The 27593-nt window shown below is 36.5% G+C and overlaps 1 protein-coding gene across 1 annotated transcript in view; it reads left to right on the plus strand.

Moving 5' to 3' along the window:
• Nucleotides 1-27593, plus strand: part of LOC104548591 (dachshund homolog 1-like) — a gene marked incomplete at its 3' end in the record, with an annotated part of 108730 nt that overhangs the window by 68222 nt on the left and 12915 nt on the right. Inside the window, exons 4-5 of the mRNA XM_010194656.1 lie at nucleotides 24878-25033; nucleotides 25568-25740. Of these exons, the coding sequence (XP_010192958.1) occupies nucleotides 24878-25033; nucleotides 25568-25740 (329 nt within the window). The remainder of the gene's footprint in view (nucleotides 1-24877; nucleotides 25034-25567; nucleotides 25741-27593) is intronic.

Consider the following 27593-nt stretch of genomic DNA (forward strand, 5'->3'; position numbering starts at 1 on the left):
CCTTGGCTTTCCCTATTCAGCATGTTCTACTGGCTTCACTGCTGGAGGAAACTTTGTGGCTTCTTACTCCATGTGGAAGGGGTTTGTGGTGCTACAAAGGTGCCATGAGCTTGGAAGATAACTTCCTGCACTCGCAGCACCATCACTCTTATAATCTTTTTCACCATTGCATTTTGAATCTCCTATTTTTTATTTGCTGTCCACTCGCATATATAATCATCTTGTATGTCTGGTTTTAGGTATAGAGCTTTATAGAAATTTCTTTTACCTGTTTACAACACTTTTTCTATAAGCACTAATAGCATTGGGTTTTTAATCAACGTATAAAAACAAAGCATTAAATTCTCATTACAAAATAAATAATCTCAAAATTCGTTTATTATTTATGACTGAGACACATACATAAAGGATTTGCAACTTTCTCTTCTTGACATTTTTTCTTGTATTTTTTGCCTCTTATGACTTAATTAAACTTTCTTCATTTGAAACCTTAAAAAAAATAAATAAAAAACCCCAGTTGTGTCCAGACTCTAGGGTAGCAGATAAATTGAAATTTGAACATTATAGCAGGTCATGCTGAGGTAAGAAACATAAGATTTAACATCTAAGGTTAAATCATCATGAGGTACAATGATCTCAGTTGTCACTGCTTTTGTGCAAGCAGCTTTGTTAGAGTTAACTGTTTCTGGTATCATTACAATATTGGACATTGTAATCTTCAAAGAATAGTATAGAGCAAGGGATTGGGCTACTGCTACTGGTACAGAAAATATAATTTTCCTCCTTTTTTGCTTTCAGACTACAAACAATAAATCATTTTGTTGAAGAGATAATAAAGCACCAACTGGGTGCTGGTTTAATTCACATCAGGGGAGATCTTCAGTAGCTTTCTAAAACAAAGTAATTAGAGAAGGAGTTCTTTTATGAAAAAAAAATAGATTATTTCTGTATATCTCTTGTGTTCTTACAGGTGTTAATCAGAGTAGAGTAAAAAAGGTTGTATTCTACCTCCATTTTACATCTGAGACATAGAAGTTATAAATCAACTACAACAATTACAAAACAAATAAAGAAAAATCCCAAGTGCAACAAGAATTTAGACATAAATGACTTCATTGTGCTGATGAAGGTTACGGTTGTTTAGTGGGAAAAGAAAATAATAGGAAACATTGCAAATAAATGAAAGAGAAGGATGTCTTGGGGGAAGGGAATGGGGAAATGTTTCCTTAATAAAGTCAACACACAGAAATAAAACCAACATCTGCTCCTCGTTTCTCTATTTGATTTCACTTTTAATTACAGAACTTCATAGTTAAGGCAATTTTAGTAGATCTTTAGTTTTTCCTTTATTGTGGTTGAAGCTACTGACCAAACTCCAGAGGCACTGAGTGTGTGTTTGTGCTCTTTTTTGGGACTTTGAAGAATGCTGCCTAACAATAGATCCTGTTTGCCTCTTGAAGGCTCGTCTCCTGGGGCTTCCAGGCTTTTTTGTACTCCAGCTACTGAGCTTCAGCTCAGTGGCTCCTGACATTGGCTCTGGTGGATAGGGAGCATTATGAGAAGAGTTTAACACCTCTGGCTTCTCTGTTACCTTCTGAGCGTCTTTAGGTTTCTCATGTTGTAACTGCTTCTTCTAGACCTTTCTCAATGGGGGGAAGGTTTGTTTATGTGGCATGGACAGGGAGAGTGGGAGGAGATTCAGCCAGGGCTTAACTAGATGTTTTTGTGGTCACAAGCAGCAAATTTGTGCTACCCAGAGAAACCACCTTTAACATGTGATTAATTGTACTGTCAAGAAAAGGTAGATATATTATTGGCTTCACAAAATAGTATTGTAATACTGCTTCAGTTTGATGTACTGAGTAGTTAATAGATAGGTCAGTTTTGTTGGTACGTCAGCCAAAAATAATTGTACCATTGACACTGTTGGGGTATGACTGCAGTGATTTGAATAAGTGAAAGTGCACCTGTTCTAGGGTTCTCTACAGTTTAGAAATTTATCTTGAACAGCTGGAGAGGATTTCTACTCAAGAATATCAGTGCAAAGCTGCAGAGACTAAGGAATTCTAGTTAACTATATTAAATTCTGATAAATGGGCAGAGTTCTTTACAATCACAGCCCCCATGGCCATTTGCGAAATCCCCCAAATTATATTTATAATATTCTATACTTCTGAGCAATGTATTCTCAACATCATATACAAAATTGCTATGTGGGTTACTGCAAGAGTATTTGTACTGTATTGTCCTTTTATATTTCATAAGGGATGAATTTACTTGATCCTAAGTAAAAAATAACTAGCATAGTTTTGAATATTTTCATTTTTCATTACACTAAATAATCTAAATGTTGATATTTGCAATATACTTGCTTCTATTCTTAATCAAGTCTCTTCAGATCAGCTTCTGAAGCATCTCTGTTCTCCATACCACTCATGATCCTTGGGCCCAGGTGGTGCATTGGTTCCACTTTTCATTGTTGTACTCAGAGTAGCAGAGATGGTGTAGAAAAGGATCAATGGTGTAGAAAAGGATCAATGGCGTAGAAAAGGATCAATAGTGTAGAACTCATTTTTGCCCTTTGAAATTAAGTAGATTCAGGGACTTTATGATCTGGTTTTTTTCGGGCCATGCTACAACACCTGTCTTATGAGAGCTCTCTAAATTACATTGTTGTGATTGCTCTTGATAAGCCAACTATAGTCACTGGCCAAAGCAACATCTTGAATTGCTTAGGATTACTAAAGAGTATCTTATCATCCTACATACTGTAGAGTCAGCTGTTCCAATAAGTGATTTTTATGGTTTTGAGAAGTTGCTTCACTAAACCTTGACCCAGCGTGCTATATAACTAACTGATTTACATGGAAGTTCTGGAGGTTACTTCTCACTACTCATGTATTACACGTGGGTTAGTTGCCTTTTTGATCTCCATTAATATTGCACACTCAGAAATGTTCTTCGACTTTATGATTGGGGATTTTCTCCATTTATAATTTATTGTACGCTCCTATCAAAATAATTCCTTTACTGTATCATATTGTACACCTCTTACAGAAAAAAAATCAGTGAACTGATCACATGATCAAAAAATATTTACTTCTCAGTATGTTTAATAAATCAAAGTAAATTATTATGACATGTTTTATTCCTTATGTTTATGTCTCTCTCATAAAATGACCTTTTAGATAGTAAGGAATGATCTGGTTTTAATACTACTTATGGAAGGCAGGTGTTACAGAAAGGTTCCCAGCCCCACTTCTGGTGGCTTCTTCAACTGTCAGAGGAAAGTCTTCCTCTGCAACTGTGGATCCCAGCTTCTGTGCACATTAGTTGTATGTGGCAGGTGTATGTTGCATCTTGGCTACAAGATGAGTAGAAACACGTTCTGCTCGCTCTATGATTAACTGAACCATCTCTCTCTGCCTCACTTGTTCCTGATATTCTATTTTAATTGGCTATTATGGATTGCTTAATTTACGATTGAGTCCCAAACTGACCCATGTTTCATCTTTAATTTAGAAGTTTGGATTTATATTTATTTGTTCAATGAATTTGCATTGTTTTAACTCACTAACAATTAATTGGACAGCCTAGGTCGAACTCCTGATAGTGTTTTTTTCCCTGCGTGATCTCATTCATGTCTGAGGCCTCTTTCAGCTTGAGCGTGGAGAGAAAGGTATGCCCTCCAGCATGACATAAAGCCCCAACCATTTCAAGATGGCTGTTTGAGACTGAACGTAGAAGATTTCAGCAGATGGCTTCTAATTACTTGAGATATGCCAAAGTGCTGAAAGGAGTATTTGTATCTTCAAACCTAAGGGGTAGCTGTACCTGACACGATGTGAGTGGCATGTGCATTAATGTACCCATGTCAGCATTTATTCCATCTACAGTTTCTGCCATGAGCTTTATCACAGATAATTGTCTATGATATGAATGGAACTTCCTTGAGTATTTTTGTAATAGAGCTATAACTAATAAACCTATTACAGAAAGTAGAAGAAAATCCTGTGCTTTTTAGTGGAAAGTAGAAATAAAGAGACAATTTATATTCATACTCATTTTATCGAGAAAGCTTTGGAAACTTTGAATTAAAAATATCATTTTGACCTTTTAGTTGAGTTTATGAGCAAGTCACTTTTTATATTCACAAGCAAATTTTTTTTTTGTAAGATGCAAGAAAATTACTGTTACATTAGTTGCATTAAATAATTGAGAATTTTGCGGGAGAGATATGTCATACTCACCTTATTCATACTGTTAGTCCCAGCAAGGTCAAGGGACTAATTGTGGACCCAGCCTGCCCTAAGCCAGTTGCGGTACATAATTGCATGCTGCCCTGGGAGCAGTGTAAGAAGGAAATTGTGACTTGAAGCGATTCTCTCTGGTGTTCTAGGGGGTAGGGTCAAAACTGGCCTCAGTGTCTGCTCCCTCCCTTCCCCTACCGGTGGGTGGTGAGTCTGTAGAACTCATTTCCCCTCCTGGGCTGCCATCTGTGATACGATAAAGCGATTCACAGAAGAGAAATTTAGAATTTCTTTCGGGAGGTTTGTGTATCAAACCCTTCTGACTCCTACATATTCACATACTTCTCTGTTCAGAGTAGTCTGTATATATGCTGAAATAAAATTAGAGCTTCATGTGATAACATGCATTATTTTTTCCCCTGTACAACAGAGATTTTGTGTTTGTGTTATTTTTAAACTTCCTTCTAGAGTCTTCTGTTAATCACATAGTAAACTTTCCTTTCCTCCCTTTTTGATGTTGTTTAATTTACTAGTGGTTCTAAGGCTCAGCGTGAACCATTTTTCTAAGCAACTTGCTTAGCCATAGAAAATGGTCACTAACTAAAGCTATTTATGAAAGGCATTCAAAGCTCCTGAGAGTCGCGTGGTGCGTATTTTGGAATGCTTTAACCTCCTCACTTAAATTAGAACTCTCTTTTATTTCAACTCGTGGTTTTCCTGGGAGAAAACTAGCAGCCTCATCAACACTATCTTGTACTGGCAAAAAGATGTATTAGCAGAGGTAAAGTGTAGATTTCTGCATGTGACTGCGAGCAGCAGAACACCCCTGATATTTAACAGGGTTTACAAGGGGAAGTTTTGAAGCTTTTAGTGGCAATGCATTCCCCATCACCATCTCTCTGAGAGTAAACACTTTTATTTCTTTACTATTGAAAAAGTACAGTGTTTTCCCTGTTTAACATTGTCAATGAGTTTGTTTATGCTAATTCTGTAAAATGTAGTGCAGGCTTCTTTGTTTTGTTGTTGTTTGGTTTTGGTTTTTTTCTCAGATTCAAGTAATACTGGAATTCACTTACCTTTGCTGTTGTTATAGTGAATAAGAACTATTCTCCCTTAGAATGATTCTTTCTAATTCGGAAATAAAAAAGGAGATTGCCATTTTCCCCACTATTATGCAACTTTTTAACAAGAATAAATACTGGTAATGACATCTGGCATAACTGAAAGTGGCAGAGTGAATTTTCCTTTGAGGAACAGTATACAGTTACTATTGCTTAAACACTTCAGAGGAAACACAAAGTTACATGGTTTTGCTTGCTTAATACACAAAGAGGTTTGTAGTCAGAGATGTTTTTTCTTTCTGTTGCCTGCCTTCTCAAACCTGTTAAATGATGCAATGTGGTGGTCTTGTTAGACAATAATAACAGAAACAAAATGTCTTTACTAAGGAATTCAAATAATCCCATAATACAATTTACACAAGTGCTTTATTTAAAAAGACACTCTTGAAATAGTATTGAAATAAACCATTTCAGCTATATTCCAGTACCTGTCTAGGCAGCATGGTTATTAATTATTATGTGCATATTCAGAAATTATTATATTAAGAATATTGCATTTGCTTCAAGTGTAATATCCTGTGCAGTAAAACAGTTTAACCAGGGCTCATTGCACTCAGATTTACAGAATTAAGAAGTTTGCATTTAATTCTTCTTACAGACATTCTGTACTCACATTGCTGAAGCCCTTCTTTACTGTGTCAGAGAAATGTACATACTTATAAATGAAAACCTGTAATTTAAGTTTAATAATTTATTTGTGTATTTTTATGTTTACTTTAAATGTTTGGTAGCAAAGATACGGTTGGATAATATAAATAACAGCTCAGTAAAATCAATAGCCACAAATTTTAGTAACCAGTATGAATAGTGGAATTTACTTTTATCAAGAGACCCACGAACAATCCACTCTGCACCGCCTAAGTGTAACTTAAACTTTTGATTAAGATCTTGCTGTCCCTTGAGAGGAAAGAAGGTATAAATACATGCATAACAAATGTGGTCCTTGAACTTTTATACATCCGTGCGCATTGATACATGCCAAACATAACATCAGTTTATTCACCTGCAGGCTTCTGCAGAGGCTGTTAGGTTGTATAATATGCAGAGGATACGTACAGAGACCCAGACCAGCTCCGCGAGAGGCTGTGCTTTGGTGGAGAACAGAGTGCTGGTGCTATCTTTTGAGCTTGGCTCTCTCTGGCTATGAGAGACCAGAAGAACCGACTGAGCATCAGATATGCCCTTTCCACATCCCACCAAGCAAGTTGGTCCCAAATCACTCCTCATTGTACAAGTAATGTGAGCAAGGGCAGGAAAAAATTCAGCAAGGTCTTCCTTTCCTCTGTCCTTTGTCAGGAAATAGGAGAAACCTTTTGAACTCCCTTAACTACCTCAGCAATCAGCATATTTGTATAACATGCATAGAGTCCAGTGTAGGTACAGATCAGTTGCAAGTCATTTGCCTACAAATTAATGTTTTGACACTACTGTGCTTGTAATCTGCTGCTTTCTTAAGTTTTAGGATAAAGCTTCACAACAAGGTAAAACTGAGTCAACAGGGAGTTTAGATATGAGAGAGAGCCCAGGGTGAATGTCCAGCTGCGCCCCAGAAGCACAGGTCCCTACAGGGCTGGAAGTGTGGCCATGTTGGGTCTCCTACTCAATTTGGGATATTATGGCACACTGCTGGGGGAAACGGGGATACTTCTTTTCTTTAATCTAAACTGAGATGCTGAAATCATCACGTATTTGTAGCAGAGATTTTTAAGAAGTATGAATGATACCAGGATTGGTGATAGTTGACAACACTGTAGATGGCATGAACAAATATTTTTAGCTCCCTTTAGAAATGTAACACTTTAAATGAGAAATTTGTCAGGAATAGTTTTTTCGTGAAGTGTCAGCTACATCAGCTGGTGCTTGTAATGTACTTCTTCTGCAAGTCCCACTGTAAACTGAAATGTGAAGTACATATGGGTAGGAAATCCTTTTCCTGTGAATTGTCCAATCAGTCTTGCATTGTTTGAAATTACCATTGCCACGTACTTAGCGTCTTTTCATTTCGGATATGAAGATTGTGAAACTTTGAAGCAGCAGCTGTTAAATCTTTATTTTCTATTAGATAATTGTATCTCTCTGCTAGTATTTTCACTTTGCACTTCAGTACTGAAGTGAGTCATGAGTTTTTTCTGCTATTTAAGTACATGTGGATATTATCAGAAACAAATGATAATGTTTAGTAAGTTTGCGTTTATGTAAGTACTGTTTTAATTAATTAAAGATCATGAAAAAAAGGTAGTGAGTTACCTTTAGCATACCTTTAGTATCTGTGGATATAAAGCATTCTGCTGTTTCTGTGTGTAGTGGACAGCTATACTCAGAGACTAAATGGTGAGTGAGAGTCTTGACTCAAAAAGCAGTTGCTGGAATCAAAGTCACAATCAATCAATGTACTGATCATTTGGTATTTGAATAGTGCCTTCAACCTTACTTGCCATAACATAACCACATGCAATAATAATTATATTTGCATTTCATTTTAGTTTTAATTTTGAGTAATTGCATCCAGCAGTTGCCATGATGCACGAAAGTATAATATAATCCATGTAATTATAGTTTCTGCCTATTCATTTGTTAGCTACGTTTACAGGCAAGAAGTAGGTTTATATTTTTTCAAAATAATATGCTCGGTAAGCACTAAATCTAAGACTTATAAAAACATTATCAATATGTTCTAATTAATATTTGCTCTTTTCCTTAAGCTATTATAAGGATACTTAATGCACAGCCTAAAATTAGAGTTGACAATTGCAAATACAATCCAACCAACATAGTAATAAAATCAATACTTACATTTCCCTTGGGGCCACTATTTACTGTTTGCTGTGCCATTTCCTTAATGGAATGGCAGTTACGTTTGCAGAAACCTTGTAACTACGATTTTTTATATTTTAACTAAAAGCAGCTTTTCTGAAGTACTATGATTAAAAAAGAATCTGGAGTTGCTTTCAGAAAATTGCTGTAAACATTTTGTAGCCCGTTTTAACAAGGACTAAAAAGAAACATCTTTTCATAGTAAATGTCACTGAATTCTAAGATGAATTCTTTGTAATGTCTGAACTCCTTTCAGTTGCATTGCAATAGACATTTGCCGTAATCTTGAAATACTTCCCTGATTTGTTTTCAGTTTCATTTACTCGGTTCAAATTATTCTTAATCACCAAAAGCTCATTTCTGTGTGGAGGTCTGCAATGTTCTCAATGCATACAAGGGAGTCTGGCAGTTTATTTGACTTAGCAAATTAAAATAATGGAGGAAAGTATGATCGAGATGAGTCATCACAGCTGTTGCACAGATCTAATTCTAGGCTTTTGACTTGGTGCGTCTTTCCCTGAAGTTTGTAATTATCTGTATCAGGCAGGGCTTTTCTGTGCATTTTTCTGTGCTTTTCTGTGCCTCACACTGTAACTGAGTGGAATATCCTGTATCATACAGAAAGCACGGTATAGTTGATGTTTTTAGTGCACGCAAGTGTCATATGTGTTTACATGTTCAGTATAATATTTCTATAACAGTTCCTGACAAGAAGGATGTGTATATAAATGAAAATCTCTGATTTATCATGGCTTAATAATTTATTCCTTCTGGGATTCTGCTGATCATGCAGTGAGTGCTTGGCATAGGTGAAGCTTAGGGTAACAGGTTCTGTTGTACAACATTGGCACTTACTTCGACTCATCTACCAGAGGCTAATTATTAAGTCTAATTATTAACTAATTATTGCCTTTGATCATGTGGCCACGTCCTAAATTTCTGCTTTCACTAAAACATCATTTTGTAACTATTATTTTGAATAGCATTCATACAAACAGTTCACTTGTGGTCTGCATCACTGTCTGTTTATAGTCACTGTAAGAACATTGTGTGTTAAGAACATTTTAATATCCATTCCCTGTGAAATGGTGACATTTCAGGATCTACTTTTGTTCCACTTGTGATATCCCAAAACTCCAAAATACAAAAGAAATTCTGAAATGTGTTCATTTGAGAGCACTGGAATTAGAAATGCTTCATGTGGAAAGTATACATATTTTGAAAAATGTGTAATATATATCTATAAATGTATAATAAATGACAAAATATAAACCAAAATATGCTGAATTGAACTAAAAAATACTAGAACAAAATAGAAGCTCAGATCAATGTACTTGCACCCAGTTCTGAATGTTTCTATAACTTTTATGTTACAAATTTTATTTAAATGGCAATGCTCCTAGTAACTTTTCTGTTAGAATGCTTTGAAAAATTATATTGGATCTTGTCGTTTACATGTATATAGAAGAATATGCATAGTTTTATGTACAGTTTATACATAGGCTATGTCTTCTGTAATCACTGTTATAAGTTTGCAAGATTTTAGGCTGAAATTTTTATCTAAAATGCCTTTATTTCATGTCTGCCCTCAGGCCACTATTCTTTGTTCTAGGCTTCAGCAGCAGCAATGATTCAGCTTCCACAGAGAACAGGTCAGGAGAGAAATAGGGATATCTTTCAGTATTCAAATATTTTCATTTGGTTTAATGCTTCTAAGCTAAGCGGATAGGAGTTAAAATCTGTCATTACGGTGACAGTAGAATACCTGGTTCTGATCACATGAAAATCAGTCTGAATTGGGCTAAGATAAATGCCTGCAATTGCATTTCATGTGCCCAGTACACTTTATCTAGAAACCTGCTGCTCTCTTGCAGCTGCACTGGTGTGGTCCAGACATGCGGTTCTCTATGTTCTGCTAAACCTGCTCTCCAACAGTTTTGCAAGAAAAGAACACTATTTTGGAGCTTATAAGTTTTGTTGTCTAAATTATATTGATACTAGTATTTTCAGCACTTTATGGCTGTTACCACAGAAGAAAGTCTCACAGTTCGTTTTTTTTTAATTTGCCAGGTGTAATTCACTGCATTTCACTACAATAATGCTTTAAAACATCCTTCAAAGGTTCTGTGTTTCTTGACAAACTCCCTAGATTGCCCAGAATAGGTTACTTAGATCAATCTACATTCCACACATATCAGTGAAAAGAATTCATGTAGATCTAGATTAATAGCACCATCAGGCAACAAACAAACAAAACTCACATACTTTAAAGTTTGCCCCAATATGATTTAGTTCCTTGAGTCTTAGAATGTATTTTATGCAAACCCATGCTACTTAGAGGCATCAGGGAACTTTATTTTCGTTAATATTTAGCCAAAGTAATTGTGTGAACAGAATCCTAGACCCATTCAAGGAAACATATTTTGAAACAGGATATTGAAAATAAAGTCCATAGGACAACAAAAGTCAGTTTAGATGCTGATGTCAGCATTTGTGTGTGGTGATAAAGCCACACGCTTTTCATGATAAAGATAAATTCATATCCAAATCTTTAATAAAAAACAAAACTGATGTTGGCTTTTCACATTAAAGACAGGAGCGTCTTTGTAACTCTTCCCAGAGACTCAATTGTTAGGAACAAAAGTTGTGTCCTGTTAAGAAGAAAAATTAATCACTCACGTTATTACGTAGGGTGTGCTGTGTCTTCCAGGCTCAAGCTTTTTACTGAAACCTTTGAAGAGACTGCCCATACCTACCAAATGTTGTAATTGATACAGAATCACTGCTATACAACAGCTGCAATAACAAGGTGCTGCTGCCTTTACTTTAATCTACCTCTCTTTCTGCCAGTTTATTATGTTTTGAATTCATTCTTTTGTAGATCTGTGAGCTATCTTTCTTATGGAAATTAATCTTTTTAAAAGATTTGTACTCTCATTTTCAAACACTAATACATTCATTCAAGTATCCCATTATTCAGAACCAGCTGGCTTTTTATCTAGTGATATTTACTTCAAAAAGCCAAGTTAAATGGTATCATAGATTAATTCTCAGGGCACAGGAAAGCTTTTTTAGAGAAAAAGAGATTTGGTAATTACTTAGAATATCGCAATAAAATCACAGAACATGTCAAAAATGCGTTATATAATCTGTCATAATACGAAACTTCAAAAAAAAGTTAATTCACTGAATTGAACATAGTATGTGGCATCAGTATATGATTTTTAAGTGGTACATTATGTAAGGATAAAACTTCGCTGTGATTTATAATAAGCTTTGTCATGATTTTCAGTTATGTATTTTTTCTTTGCAGAAAGCACTGAAACTTCAAAAAGGGCATTATCCACTGAAATTTCTTACATAAATCAAACTGGAAATAAGACACATTTTACAATTCAATTTAAGATCCCACAGAGACAATAATGTTGCAAGCTGTGCATTTTGCAGAGTAATATAGTAATGTCTAGTTTGCATTTTTGAAAAACCAAATTAATCACACTTTATTGAATATGTTGAAGCAAACCTAAAATTCATCTATTATTAAAAAACTTGTGCAACGAACACAAACTATATTTTATACATAAAGGACAAACTCATTTATTCATTAGGTTAAAACACTTGGAGTTTGCATTTTGTAGCTATGAAAGAAATGACATTTGCTATCTGTTCTCCTTTTTTAAATTTTTCAAAGCATTATGTTCAGAGTAATCTGCTTGAAAAATTGTACTAATACCTTAACACAGTATCAGTCCTGGAGACTGCACAGAAATCCCTGTGGAAACTAAGGGTAGTCTTGATTTTTAAATTTCCTTTTTTAGTGAATCACTTAACGGAACAAATATTCTGTTACAACATATCTCATATTTAAATAACATATTTTGTTCCTTGATAGATTAACCACAAGAGCATAGAGTTTTTAGCCAATTTTTAGCATTTACACATCCTATTAGCTAATGTGCCTCGGCACTACTTTGAGTTAAACTTGCATCTTTGTAGTCAGTTGTGCTCGGACTGGTGCATCAGACAAACCAGAATGAGATTTGGGCCTTAGTCAAGTCTCAATGACTTCCATGGAAACAGAATTACAGTCTTAATCTTTTAAAGGGAAAGATATTTAAAAATTATATGTAGATATTTTCCTGTTAAGGAGTATAATTGGTGAATTATGTGTTCTACATCTTGCAGGGCATGTAAGCTGTATGCCAGATTTGAATGCCAAATGTCAGGTGCTACTACTTATAATTCCATTTCTAGGAATATCACTAAGTTATTCTGGCCTTTAGGCCAAATTTGATTTCTAGGATGTGACTTCTAAGATAATTGTTGCCTGTTAATGATCTGTCAGTGTATTTAAGTCTTGATGATTTCAAAGTGAGAAGTGCAGCTTTAACTGTAAACCAGTAGTTATATTTGTTTTTGTCAGAAATCTATATTGGCCGTATACTAGAGTTCATTTCAAAGACAAAAATATCTTAAGTCAGAATAAAGAAGTTTTTAGAATTTGGAAAAACAGACACAATTTTTGCATATTTTTTTCCTTGAGCATCAGGAAAACTTCTGGACCTTGCCCAGTATTTTAGTTCTATGCCTAAAGAGTTTTCAACCTAAAATTAACATTGTTGCTTTTCCTTCTTTTTTTCTTTGCATGTGCGTATTAGTTGTGTCTGACAGAGGAAGAGACCTCTTGGGCTCCACTGAGGAGCACTTGAAGGGTATTCACGAGAGCATTCTCTGATGAGTTTAGTATTCAAGAAAATTACATGGGTTTACAGTCCAGTACTTTGGAGGAATCTGCTGTGGCTTCTCTGTTTGCTGTAGTGGACAAAGTAGAGATTGAGTTGTGCTGAAGGTGGACAGATATAGTGGTTACGATGACCTGACATTTTGATTTATTAGTGATAAGCCCAGAATACCTGTCCCTGAACATCAGACTGTCCCAACAACACTTAAAAGATATTTGAAACTCTGCTTTCTCTGACACTTTTATCAAAGTGCAGACCTGGAAACCTGTTCTTAATATTGTAACAGGGACATGAGATAACATGCTCATCTGCTCTTAAAGGGACAGCATCGTTTTTCCTTGGGTTATACCAAGAAAACACTCATGGTAGAAGCTAACAGTTTTTCAGAATAACCCAGTTAACAACAGGTCCTAGCACTGTGCATTAAAGAAAACACTAGACAAAGATTTACATCCAGATCCTTCTCGTCTGACATCAGGTAGCTAAAAATTAACAGTGCCAACTTCTCTGTAGTCAGTACTGCTCCATAATGATGGATTGTGTGCTATAAAACACACTCCCAGCTCTAGTGTGGTAGACCAGTTTCGAGCAACTTCCAGGTGCCCGGCCACCATATCCAGACAAACAGCTGAGGTGTTTTCATATGGCTTCAAGAAACTTAGGGTGAGTGATGTTCTAGAAATATCTGTTACTGAGCTGGACAATATAGAATGCTAATGCATGGTAACATCTCCTTGTTTGTAGGGCTTAAGTCTGAGAGACTTAAGTCTGAGAGACTTAGCACAGAGAAACATCTTTATCCATTTGGTGTGCAGGAGACTGAAGACAGGCTGTTGAGAAGGCATCCAGCCCACCTTGTTATTATAAAATAGCCACTAGTTATACACTAGTCAAGAAACTAGTCCAGAATGCTAGAGACCTGGGAATGGATGTTATCTTGTCAGCATTGTACCTACAATTCTGACTTGAAGAATATAATTACTGATTGAGTCAAGGCAGTGTGAAGAAAAAGTACTTTTTAGTACCTGTTGTCTCTGCTGTCATGTACCTTCCCTCATCTCTGTACAGCTGAATTACTGGTCATGAAGAAAGACTGATAGAGATAGGAAACAGAATAAGACATGTGCTTAAGACACTGAAGGAGTCTACCATCCTGATTTTTACTAGGTGAGATGGATCTGAATGTAAATCCCTTGCTAGGAATTTTGTCTAACACACAGTTAGACGTACTGTTTAAAGTACAATTAAAAAATGTGTGTGTCCTGCACAAATTGGTTTGATATAAGATACCAGAATGACTAGAATTACTATAAATTCAGGCAGGGTTGGTAAAATTCAGAGTACTAAATCTTGGTATAACAGCTTAGGAGAACTTTGTTGTCCTAGAACTACTACAGAAGAAAAAGAGACAATTATAAAGCCAATGTTGAATAAATTATCATACCATGCTATCATTTAATGACAATAGGCTTTTGTGGCTAACACTGGCTTGGCTTTTTTGTCTCTTCCACAGTAGATGAAAGTTTTTGCCACTAGAGATGGCTGTTGGTGACAGTGGTCCTGACCTCTTCAGTAGTAAAGAAAAATAAGATTTTGTTTTAAAGTAACCTACAGATAGTGATGTCTTTCCATTTTAAAAGTGAAACAAAAATACTGAAATTAATTAGAAAGTAGTTACAAAAATATTAAAGAAATATTTAAGAAATTTACTGCTTAATATATATTACTTTCTTATTCCTACTCTCTTAATCCAATTCCATACTTTTGGGTGCTCTTGCATTAAGATTTTGCCTTTCATCATTTTTGTAAGGCTCCAGTCAGAAAAACAGCAGCAGTTGTGGATGGGCTAGGATATCAATATGTAAATAAATAGGATAATATTTCGAGACTAATTTTCAAAGAGAAAATTATTTCTTTTGCATAAACAGCAGCAGTTGTGAGAAGCAATTATAACAGATACGCATCTTCATAGAGATCTTTCTTAGTGAGTGAAATTCCTTGCGGTTTGTTGTCTATGTATATGTACTCTTTCTCACGGTATTTTCACACTGTAAGCACTTTGGAGCCAGGACTGTCCACCTGCTCTAAGCATCACATGTTGTTACTACTACTACTACTACTGTTACTACTAGTCATAGCAGTTGTCATTTTTGTCATCATTGCCTTGAGAAAACAATAAATCATGTGCAGGAAAAGTTTCAGCAACCCAGAAACAAGACTCGGGATCCATGATAGAATTTCCTTCTTCACGTAGCAGAATGGCGCCGTCATCTGTCTCGGGATGTGGAAATACAGGAAAAAAAAACTGAAGACTTAAGTGCACAATGAAGTTACTGTAGCATAATGAAGTAGTGGCTAACAACTGAGCTGTAATAATGATTCTTAGTCTGTGGCAAGCACAAGGTAATATATGTTAAACCTCAACAAAGGAAGTATGATTCATGGTATGATTTTGTTTGCTAGGCTGAGCGTACTGAATGTTGAGCTGGTTGGCATATATGCTCCATATACAAATACAAGTGTATGAAAAGAGGATATTTATTAGTAAATAGAGGTTATTTATTAGTAGATTTCCAGCTGACTATCTGTTGTATCATTTATGGACTTATATGTGGGGTTTCTATGTGTGTGTATACACATAAAGGTAGACATATTGTTGCGAAAACGGGGAGAATAAATCCAGTCTTGTGAGGCCAGCACCGAATATGCGACAGACACAAGTTGGGAAACACATAATATTCGTTTATTTACAGCAACGTTTACTGGTTCTTTTGGATTGCTGGTGATAAATTAAAAAGCTACAGGTACAGTAAAGGTTTTATAACTAATACAATACCAACAACTAAGCACTATGGAACACACAAACAGCAACACAACAACCAACAACTTGCCCACAGTGAGCCTGGCCGCCTGGCAATAGATAAGCCCGTTTGAACAGAAATACAGTGGAGCAAAACCAATACACTCAGGGAAACTTAGATATGAACCTGAGGAGAAAATATGGAATACACTCAGGGTATATGAACCTGAGGAGAAAATACAGAATACACTCAGGGTATATGAGCCTGAGGAGAAAATATCACTCAGTGTTAGCTGAGGTAAATAATCTTACCCACGAGGTGACCCAAGTGGTGGGGATGGAGAGGGAGCGAATTCGTTAATCCGTCCAGTTCATTGGTGTAGTTCCGAGTTCATCCTGTCCCCATGTAAGTTACCTTGGCCAGCATTCCGACCAAGGGGGAAGGTTCTCATCACTTCATGGCTGGAGAAGTAACTCCCCCGTTCTAGCATGAATCCTAGGGTTTTTATGCCCTGATGTACATGGCAGCAGGCAGGAGGATGCCTGAGTGGACTCAAATTTCTGCATTACATCACCAGGGCATACATGCGGGTGGGGATGACTATAGACAATCTTATCGTTTATGTTAATGCCACAAAGTCCGTTAATTCACACCTGCATGGGTAGAGGTAATGGCTCCTTTGCTTGGGGCGGAAAGAAATGGGGGACTGGGACCATGAGGCCTCTACCTCATTTCAAACTCCTCAAGGCATCCGGATGACACCAGATATGTATCCAGTGATGGCTGCCACCTTGCCCAGTGCTTGCCACCTCCCCAGTGCTTGGTTTCATGCTTCCAGGCATGCAGCTACCTGTGCCTCGGACTTTGTGACTAACTTTTTTCTCTCTCTACACATATGTACACACAGATACATACCTATGAGTTCAAATAACACTGAGGTTGTGAAATGTATTTAAAAGCTAGAAAAAGGCCTTAGTAGTAGTAGTAGTAGCAGCAGCAGTAGTAGTAGTAGCAGTAGTAATTTTCACTGGATTCCTTTGAGGTATGAGAATATTTCATGCTGCAAATTTACAAAAAGTCTAAATAAGACTTAAAAATTACAGACTATATCATAATGGTCATGAGAGCTAAATCAAAACTGTCCAGACAACTCCAGAGGAAGACAATTCCTCCCAAAGCATGGAGTTAGCTTCCCAAAGGACGAGGAGATGGCTTGGTGAGTCTCAGAACTTGTGTAGTCTTCTGGCTTTCCTGCAGCAATTTTCTAGTGTAGAAGAGACACGGCATCGATTAGGAAACCTCTGTTCATGGGATAAGTTATGTCCAGCCCTATACTGCCCAGCAAGCCAAGATCTGGGCAAGCACAGATCTGCTTTTCCCTAAAGGGGAAACACGACCATGTGCTCTGGAGAGCATCTGAGACTTGTTGCGTCTGGTGGGTTTTCATGCAGCCAACTTGTGGTTATTTTCCCAGACAGTGTAGGGATGTAACTGCTATGAGACATTGCGATAAAATTTGCTTAAGACTGCTTATGTATAAGGACTGATTTATTTTTTCTTTAAATAATTTAGCCTTGTTGTCTAAGAAAATTACTAAAAAAAACAGTGAGTAAAAATCTGAAGAAAAATGTTTAAGGAAGTATTCTGTGTGCAGCCTTTTAGAGGCTAGGTACTATTAAGTGTTTGTGCAGCATCTGTGCTGGAAATTGAAATATTCCTGCTTAGTTCAGCATTTATTTTTTTTCAAATCATCAATAAACACAATTATGCAATCGTGCATATGTCAGCCTGCAGTAAGTCAATCTCCCTACTTTGCATTTGCATCCCTGGTACATCTTTTTTCTGAACAGACTGAACATGAGTTTACAGAGGTCTGCTCACTTTTAATTTCAGTGCTTCAAGCCCACTGTATCTCGTGCCTCTGTTTTTCCATATTGTAACACAACTGAAATAGTGAGGAAAAGTGTGGTCAAACTTGTGCTATGTGTCTGGTTACAGGAGACCTTAGAAAATTTGGAGTTCTCACTTTATACACTTTATTTATGCATACTTATTGTACTCCAGTGTATTTACTGTTGATTTTCTGTTATTTTTTCCTGTTAGTACAGGACTATCAGCTTTATTTAGGTATCCTGAAAATCTGCAGGTTTTTTCTTTTTGAGTTAAAGAGATAGTAATTGGGGTAGTATTTTTTGAAACTTTTTGGGTCAGTTGAGATAATTCTTTAATGAAGATAAAGAAAGGGGGAAGGCAAGATACTGAATAGATATATGGTGTATCGCTTTGGTGTTGTTTTTTTTGTTTGTTTTGGTTTGGGTTTTTTGTTTATTTTTGTTTTTGAACACTGTTAATACAGAATTAGAGGCAGTAAAACTCAGACAAGAGGTATCAAGGGTCAGATATCATGGTCCATACCAATTGAGGAATTGCCTGCATCAGATGTTAAGCACTCCCATCCAAATTCATATTTGCTGCAAAGCTTAGGCACTTGTGCTTAGACCTGAACCCCAGTGCTATCATTCAGAAGCTCAAACCTGGATCTTGATTCCATCTTAATTCCTAGAATTCCTAGAATTGCTGATTTATACTGCAGTTTTTAGTTATCAGAACATAAACATGGAAAGGGTGAGTAAAGTGGGTACAAATCTGGCTTACAGTGCAAAGTGCAATTATCATTTCTCTGCCACTGGCAAGAAAAACCTATGCAATAAAATTAAGACAGTGAATGAAACACTCAACGTTACTGAAGCTAAAACCTGTTTTTTGGATTGCTACTGTTGTCTGCAAAAAAGAAACCATATGTGATTCTAAAGGTTCTCTTGGCTTCTGCTTTATACATTTCTGTGGGAAAACATATATAAAAGAATAGTTCTTTTTTATTTTCCAGAATTTGCTGCTATACCTATTTATGCTCCATCGTGATAATAGCAGAACTACAGATACCAGACCCATAAGCCCACTGTGTTACAGAAAATGATAAAAACTTTCAATTGTGAGGCCACATTGCTCATGGTCTATTTGAGAGCATAAGCATGATCACATAACCATAAAATAACAAGGCAAAGTTTAGTGAGGAAAAGAAAAAAAAAAGAAAAAAAGAAAAAAATTCCTTAACTAGAGTAGAACACAAAGTGTTCAGAAAAATCTTAGGAAACTTATTATTTTCCTGTGTCATAGTACTTGCTCTCTTGATCACTTTGAGAAGGTACTAATACTTTTTTTTTAAAAAAGCATCAATGATAAGAGACAGATACTGCTTACATACAACAAATGTCTTTTTGCTTCTAGTGATACAGCAGTACCACAGAGGTCTTACAAAAGTGCCTTTATCTATACATGTCTGTCCTTTATCCTGTCTCACAACACTCTTATGTTGCAGGCAAAAAGTACAGCTGATTTCAGGGGACTGAACTGTACAAAAATGGAATCATAAATTTGCAGCAATTCAGTCTAAAGCAGCAAGATTTGATTTCGACAGTTTTTTGTAGAGGTTTCCTCACTGTCAGGATGCTAAGATTGCTAACTTTTAGCAGACTGATTGTGCATATTTTCCAGTGGACATAAATAGCCCAGAAAGTGAATGCTCCACTTGTGAAAAATGAGGCAAGGCAGCTGATACTGATGCTTTGTTTGGTACTTGTTGCCGAGATACAAATTGTTTCAGCAAACACAGAAGATAACAGCAAGGTTAGGGGACTGAAAGAAGATCAGTAGTACACAAAAAGAAAAAAAACCAAAAACAGTGGTTTCAGTTCTTAGCAGAAACTTGGCTCTCTTTTTGTGTTTTTGCCATGTGGTGTTGCTTGTGTATGTAATAGTACCTGAAACCATTCCTGAGCCACTGGGATTCACTTGCCTAAAGACAGGCTTGAAGTGTTCTCTGGGATGCCATAAAATATCCAAGTTTTCCACATGAAAGGAAAGACCTGAGGGCCTAGCAAGTAGCCCAATTTTTATTTCTAAAATCCAACTATAATCAAGAAAGGTTGAGTTTTGTTGCCTAGTCATAAATATGTGCTACTGCCTTAGAGACCCTGGAGGACACTGCTTGATCTCTGTCTCCAGCTAGCCTTGGGGTCTCCTGCAGGTGCTGAGTTGTACTCACCAACCCTGTAAGACATGTCTCAAATTATTTTGGGCATCTCACATGGTGTGTGTTTTGGCAGCGAGGTTGAGTCTGGAAGAAGGGTGGCTGTAGTTCCTGGAACCAGGAGGTGTAGATCCAGCTGACCAAAGATAGGTCTGTCTCTCCCAGAGGGAGCTCCGCAGTTCTCCAGAGCATGTTGGTGACTATCACGGGAACTAAACTGCTCAACTCACATTGCAGGAACCTAAATTTAGACAAGCTGAAGTCTAATGGAGACAGAATGAGTAAGGAAAAGGAGTAAGCAGATAAGAGGTTATTGTAAAAATGAACCTGGTTCCTTTAGATCAGTTTCTTTGCGAAGATGACATTGTACAGTCTAGTTTTCTGCTTCATTTTCCTTTTCTTGGCTGCATTACCTTCCAACTCAGAATTGTTTTCATTTGTTATTACCATCTTTAGCTACCTAATTGTGCTACTAATGAATACAGATAATCCAGGCATCAGGCTTTCACAGGCCCACTTCAGTGTACAGATAACGGTTTGTTGATTATGGGAGAAGGTAACTCACATTACGGAATCTATGTGCTGAAATGTTGGTGATGGGGAAAACACTGAATTCTGTAGTCCGCCTTTTAAGTTACGAACGTCCATTGTCACTTCTGTTCCATCAGGTTGTCTGCGATGAGTGAACGTGAGACAATCTGAGCCCAGTTTTAAAGCATGTGTACTTACATTTGGAACTTCAATTTCAATTTTTCGAGTGCTCGTATTAGCACTATAGCACATGAAATACATAGTTGGCTACCAAATTGCCTATTCAAGTGCACATGTATGGGGTTTGAACACTCAACGTTAAGCATCTGCATTTCAAAATCGGATCCCCTGTGCTTGAAAGCCTTGAAAATGCTACTCTATGGTCAGTCTTGTGCAGCATCAATTGAAATGCAGTTTGAATGCAATGTAGAGTTTCCAATTGCTGCTTCAGAAAGTATTATGCTGAATCTGGAACACTTTGCATAATTTAATTAATTATGCCACTAAAAACTGATTTTCTCTCAATTTAAAGCAAACAGCTTTTATGAGGGTGAACTGCAGCACCCAGGGATATCAGGTGTCCAAGCTTTTAATCCTGTTACAAAGACTTGACAACCACTGATGGAAACTGGAAAAACATAAGCCTCCAGCAGAGCAACAAGTGAAGAGGAAGAAGGCAACAGATTTTTAATACTCTTTGAAACCACTGTACGCATTAAATCGAAATCAGATGTTAAAAGTGACAGAACTGGTAGCTTGCACTTAGTTGTGCAGACGGTGAGTAGCATCTAAGGAATAACACTTATTTCGCTTTGACATTAATGAAAATAACTGTTTCCTTTAAGAGGAAAGTTGCTCTGCCTAACTAACATAAGAAAAACACAACAAATGGCCAAGGCTATTTGTATCTGTGTCTGTCCACTTAAAGTGTTCAGGAGTGCAACAGCCTATAGTTCAAAAGTGGTTTCTGATGTTATGGATTGGATTCTGCCTATGAATCATTTTCCTTGTAAACAAATCTTGATAGATGATGGCAGACTACAAATATTAAAGAATTTGTCACTGCCTAAACGCTAGCCTCGCTACTTCACTTTCTGAACTTTGTCTTCTCTCTTCCAATTTATTATTGGGTTTGATATCACTCTAAAACAATAGACACTGTAATTTTGAGGCAGGAGGGAGTGCTGATTTAGAAAAGCTCTAATTTCTGAGCCACATAAGAAGTGCCATAATTGGCAATCTATGACTGAATGTGCAAAATTCTGTGACCAGGTTAGGAAGGGTCACAGCAGAATTGACTCCATCTCCATATCAAACATCAGCATGTAACATGAAATTAACTGTACTGTAGCAGATCTTGCTAATAAATAGGGAAAATATCTGCTTACTGAGAATTCACCAGCCTTATAAAATGCAAAAACTTCCTTGTTTATAAAATTAATGAATATTCATATAATTATTAATATATATTTATGTAGTATATGTTTCCTATACATATGACATGTTGATGTAATCATATTTTGATGGGAAAGTGCAAAACAGTAAGCTTAAAGGATTTGTAAAATGGCAGCCTTGTTAAGAGTACTGTAACTTTACATGTAAATTACAAAATTTTCCTCCAAGTCTGAAATACATTTTACAAACATATAAGGAACAGAAAAATAAATGTTCAAAAAAGAATCTTCAGTGGATGGTGAAGACAGGAGAGCTTGTAGATAAAAAACCAAGACATTCTGGCCCAGGTTAATCTTACTTAAGCCATCTAAGATTAAGCCATTTGTAAAATCTTCTGCAGTTACTGTACAGATGAAGGCATGCCCAGAGGCCGTTCATTCTATTTGTCTCTTGCGGTCTTTCCCTCTTTGTTTCATTTGGGCATTACCTGATCACCAGGCAGTGCTGACTTCATCTGTGTCACGGTGCAATCACACTTGCGCTAAGCCAGCCAGCACAAGGGGCCTTTGCTGCATTCCCAAGGTTGACACACAGTATGTGATCCACTGCAAGATCGACCAGAGCAAAGGTCTCTCTTCAACTCTTTTTAACAGATGCAAAAATTAAGATTGAGGTTGTTCCTGCTTAGGATAGAGGAAAGCTGGGGAGGGACTTTTTACAAGGGCAGGTAGCGATAGGACGAGAGGGAATGGTTTTAAACTGGAAGAGGGTAGATTTAAACTAGATATTAGGAAAAAATTCTTCACTGTGAGGGTGGTGAGACACTGGCACAGGTTGCCCAGAGAAGCTGTGGATGCCCCCTCCCTGGAAGTGTTCAAGGCCAGGTTGGACAGGGCTTTGAACAACCTGGTCTGGTGGGAGGTGTCCCTGCCCATGGCAGAGGAGTTGGACTGGATGATCTTTAAGGTCCCTTTCAACTCAAACCATTCTATGGTTCTATGATTGTGTAGTCAGATTTTCAGTGGTTGTTTTTTAAGGAAGCCCGAAGTACCATAAAACCAGCCTTATTATTTTGTGGACACATGCCCTAGCACGGGATGAATGACCATTTGGAACTACTTGTTTGCCTCCATTGAATCTGCATCAACACCTACATTTTGGCTAAAATTAAATGAGGCGAACTCATGTTTTGTGTCTAACAATTATTTCCAGGGTCATATTTTTAATAGAAGAATATTCAAAATAAGTTTATGTGTCACAATGGTAAAAAGCAGAAAATTTGAGAAAGCAAAATTAGAAGGAAAAAAACCTATTTTTCCAGATAACATTTAGCTCCTTCAGTTACTTGTGTGTTTGAAAGTAGGTTCATGGCTTTCTGAGAGGCTCTGAGTTCACAAAACACATGTTCATTTATCAGAGGTGATGAGATTCAAATCATGTATTAACTAGCTCAACTCTGTACACTGCATAAAGGTTACGACAATTTCTTGCAAAATAATAAAAGTATCTCATATAATTGATTCTTTTCATTGTTTCATAAAATTGCTTTGTTTGATTGCAGGAGAGTTTGGACTGAATTTTCATTACCTGCTTCTGAACAATTTACACTGGGACTGAGACAGTATTGAGCTAATGAGTTAGAATTTATATTGAGCCTTAACTGTCTTCATGAAGTAACTAAGGAAAGAAAATCATGACAATAATGGAGTATTTTTCATTATAAACTATGTTGTACAGCTTTTACAATCAGGTTTTTAATAGATCTAGAGAAATTAAATTGGAAATCTACCAACTTTTATGCTTTTGTCATCCCAAGGAAATGATGTTAAAAAATGTCAAGACTAATGTGCTAATCCTGTTTCTACTGAAGTAAGGAGGAGGTGGTGTTTGTCCTGTTGTTTTTCAGCCCCTGTTGTTCATTAGGTAGAAAGATGTTTACAGAAAAACATTCAGAAGTGTGCACTTCACTGTAATCCCTAATGCTAAGAATTGAGTATAGATTAAATAGGTCTTGGCTGATGTTATCCTGAAGTCCTTATCAAGAGAAATTCCCATGAAAATAGTAGTGCCTTTCAAAGTCAGGAGAGTGAAATTGTGCTCTATATGAAAAAGGAAGCAATCATATATTGCTGATGTGTATATTAATACTGCTGAGAATGCATGCATATATACATATTTATTAATATATTCAAACGTTGTTTATTGATTGTATGTGGTAAATAAACTCATACAATGAGTGTACAAATTACTTTGTATGCATAAACATACATCTCTTCAGTCTCAGCATTATACATAAATATGCACCATGAATAATATAAGTCGCAGATTGGAAGATTTTAAACCTTTCATTATATGTAAATGTACAAATTAATTATGTTATATGAATTTTTAGTATTGTGATTTAATTATAGTCTCCTGTTTAATTCTGTGAGTATTTTTATGAAGAGGTCTACAACAGTGAAAAGAGATACTTCTCATATATATGAATGACTCAACTTGTCTCAACTTTTATTTGTCCACATTAATCTGATCCATTACCAGAAGACTGCAGGAATCAATTAATAATCCCTTACATTTTAATTAATAATATGAAATAAAAATTGAATGTACAAAATTGAATTGTCAGCCAAGCACATATACATGTGTGTCGGTGCCCTCAATAAATTAAAATTTTAGTTACTTCATGTAATGTTTATTTATTCACAAATACAAGAAGAAATATTAATATATTTTAAATTTTAATTGGCATAACAGGCAATGTTCTTTTTTTAGACATTTTGCAGGCAAAAATATTCTCTCTTGTATAGAACAAATACATAGTTTTACTTGCTAAGAATGGCAAAAGTATGTGTAAAAAAAACCTCAAACACAAACGTCATGTGAATGATCACAAGTATAATATGTTTAGGTATCTGTTCTAACTCTTAACTTTAAAAACTTATCCTTATATATCTTTTTTCATAGAGTGGAAAGAAACCCACAAAAGTCCTTCCCCAACCCATATATTAAAAAAAAACCCAACCAATCAACCTCACTTGCAAAAAAAGTTAGATTGCTGGCCTTGCTTGCAAATTCAGGCACTGAAAATTTGGAATCTTCCTTCATCCAAATAATATATATTCATTCCCCACAGGCAGCAGTGATGGTTCTTGGGATAAAGAAAAACTTCAGTCTCCCCCCACCCAAGGATCACAGGCCTCTGTTAACCACCCCAACTTGCCTGGACAGCATAATGTTCCAGTTAGCCATCCTCTCAACCCTCTTCAGCAGAACCACCTCCTGCCAAATGGTACGGGTTGACATCTTTCAGCACTAACATCAGCAGTTTTCCAATTCCTGTCTTTATTTTGTGTTTATATAAATAGGCCACGAAAAGTCAAAGATGTGGGGAGTATTGGAATACATCCTGTAGGGTATTAAGCAGGGGAAGCGGAGACAATAAAGAACAAATATGTATGCAATAAAAGGAATACTTAAAATAACTGCTAACCTGTGCATCAGTGGCATAATAATGCATTGCTAAGGCACCTTGCAGCAGATATTAAAAAAGATAATAAACAGCCATTGCTTAGCAATGATATCATACATTACACTTACATAAACAAAGAGGTCTAATAGCCTCTCCCAGTGGCTAGAAACCCTCCATGGTTGCCAGTAATGTACCCATGCACATCCCAGGAAAGAACTGACACATACCTGCTTTGTCCTGGAGTGTGAACCATCTTGTCACCCATCACTTGAATATTGTCCATCAGGAGAAAAAAAGACGGTGTTTTAAAAAGATGCATAAACCTATTTCCCTTTTCTTTTTTTCCTCCACCAGGACTGGAACTTCCTTTTATGATGATGCCCCACCCATTAATTCCTGTGAGTCTACCTCCAGCGTCTGTCACAATGGCCATGAGCCAGATGAATCACCTTAGTACCATCGCCAACATGGCAGCAGCAGCACAAGTGCAGAGTCCTCCATCCAGAGTTGAGACGTCTGTTATTAAGGTAACTACATTAAAAAAAAATCTATTCACAACTGTAATAAACTTTCTAAAGGTGGGTAGGTGTCAGATGTTTTAAGGTAAGACATGAAGTCAATATATGTGAGAAATCCAACAGTTATATCTCTGGGATGACAGTATACTGATGGTGTCCAGTGTTATCTTCTCTGTTCTCCTCCCCCTCTCTAAATCAGTATTAAAACAGTGCTCAAGTTGAAGCAATTTGATACAGAATACACAGCTTTCTGATTTCTCACATTTCATAGTCTGTAATCTAATGGCAACTTTCTTCAAGATATTAAGGAAGCAGCTACTTCTTTCTTAAATTAGATGGGACTATTCTTCCAACTTTAAATCTAAGCGTTTGAACTGAAATTCTGCAAATTATCTGAAGAAGGCTGAGGGGCTTGATACTTTGCCTCTGCAGAACCTAAATTGCCAAATCCCTGAACAGAATGGAAAGAAGTTGCACAGAATGGACCCAGTAATCTGCAGACCACGTTGCTATTGACCTAGAAAAATATGGCCTGATGTTCTAATCTAAGTACCTACACTTTCAAATGTAGGATCTCCATTCGAGGCCTTCAGTAGCATCCCTTTCTCACCTTTAATGACATGGGGAGTTAAAATATTGGTTTGAGAAGGTTTGTTTCTTTACATGCTGTCAACAAGGCTAGATTCCACCCCTAATGTCCATCTTGCCCATAGCTTGGGAATATAAACACTCTGCTGCTAACTGACTGTTCAATTACATGGTGATTTCTTCACCTTTGATTTTCTGTTTTCACTCGAACAGTATTTAGTAAGAGTTACTTGATACTAAAGTTCTCTGGAACACACATGGTGCTCTATTTCATTCTGAAGTTATTTTCTTAATTGGAACAGTGACCACTGGTATTACAGAGTTATCTAAAAAATGAAGATTGGGATGGAGCAAATGCTAATATGACACCTGTCAAGTATGAACTACTATGGCAACAAAACCTTGTTTTCACTACTTTTCCTGCTATTTTCCCTTCCTTCATTTTCTGTGAGCTACTTTTATTTCATATGTAAGAGTACAAAATTTGACCTTCACAAGCATTGGTAACCCTCTGTTTCTAAACTTTGACAAGCTGACTTCTAGCTTGTAAAGTTGATCTACAAGATAGCTCTAGCTATTAAGGTTGTGTAAGTTACTGTGGCCTACATTTAAATATGTCTATGGGAGCATACCCCAATCTGACTCCTGATCTTTTTCCCCAAGTAAACCAAAATCAGGTACATTTGAAGTACAACATAGCTCCTAGGCTATGTAAAAAAGGTTACCTTTTGTGGAAAGCAGGTCCTGGTGTGTTCACATATCTCAACCCATTATGGGAACGTTGCTGGATCCAGAAAACACTTAACTGAGAAGTACTTCTGTCTCCTCTGATCTAAATGTGTCTAGTAGGTTGCAGGAATATGAAAGGGAGTCTCTGTCATCGTGTAACTATATATATTATTTTAACCATAGTCACTGCCACACCAGAAGATTTTCCTTATCACAGAGCTCCTTAACTTCTTAGCAAGCTCGTTCTTGTAGCTCACCTAGTTGGAAAGATATTTCATTATATTCTGGGTTAAGATTTTGGATGTAGCTCTTTTGTTTCTCTAAAACATTTTAGCAACACTTTGAAACTTCCAAATCTTGCTTATTTAAGCATTTGTTTGTATTAATAATCTACACCATTTATATCTGTCATTTCTGAAAATTCAACTATCCCGTATTCACACTAATAAAATCTTCAGCATAGCTGCCAACTTTTGTGCAGCTCCTGGCATAACATGTTGTGGAAGTTATTTAACAAACTAGATTTCATGTTCACATCTGGTTTG

This window comes from Mesitornis unicolor, unplaced genomic scaffold (genome assembly GCF_000695765.1).
Source record: "Mesitornis unicolor isolate BGI_N332 unplaced genomic scaffold, ASM69576v1 scaffold491, whole genome shotgun sequence".
NCBI classification, from domain to species: Eukaryota; Metazoa; Chordata; class Aves; order Mesitornithiformes; family Mesitornithidae; genus Mesitornis; species Mesitornis unicolor.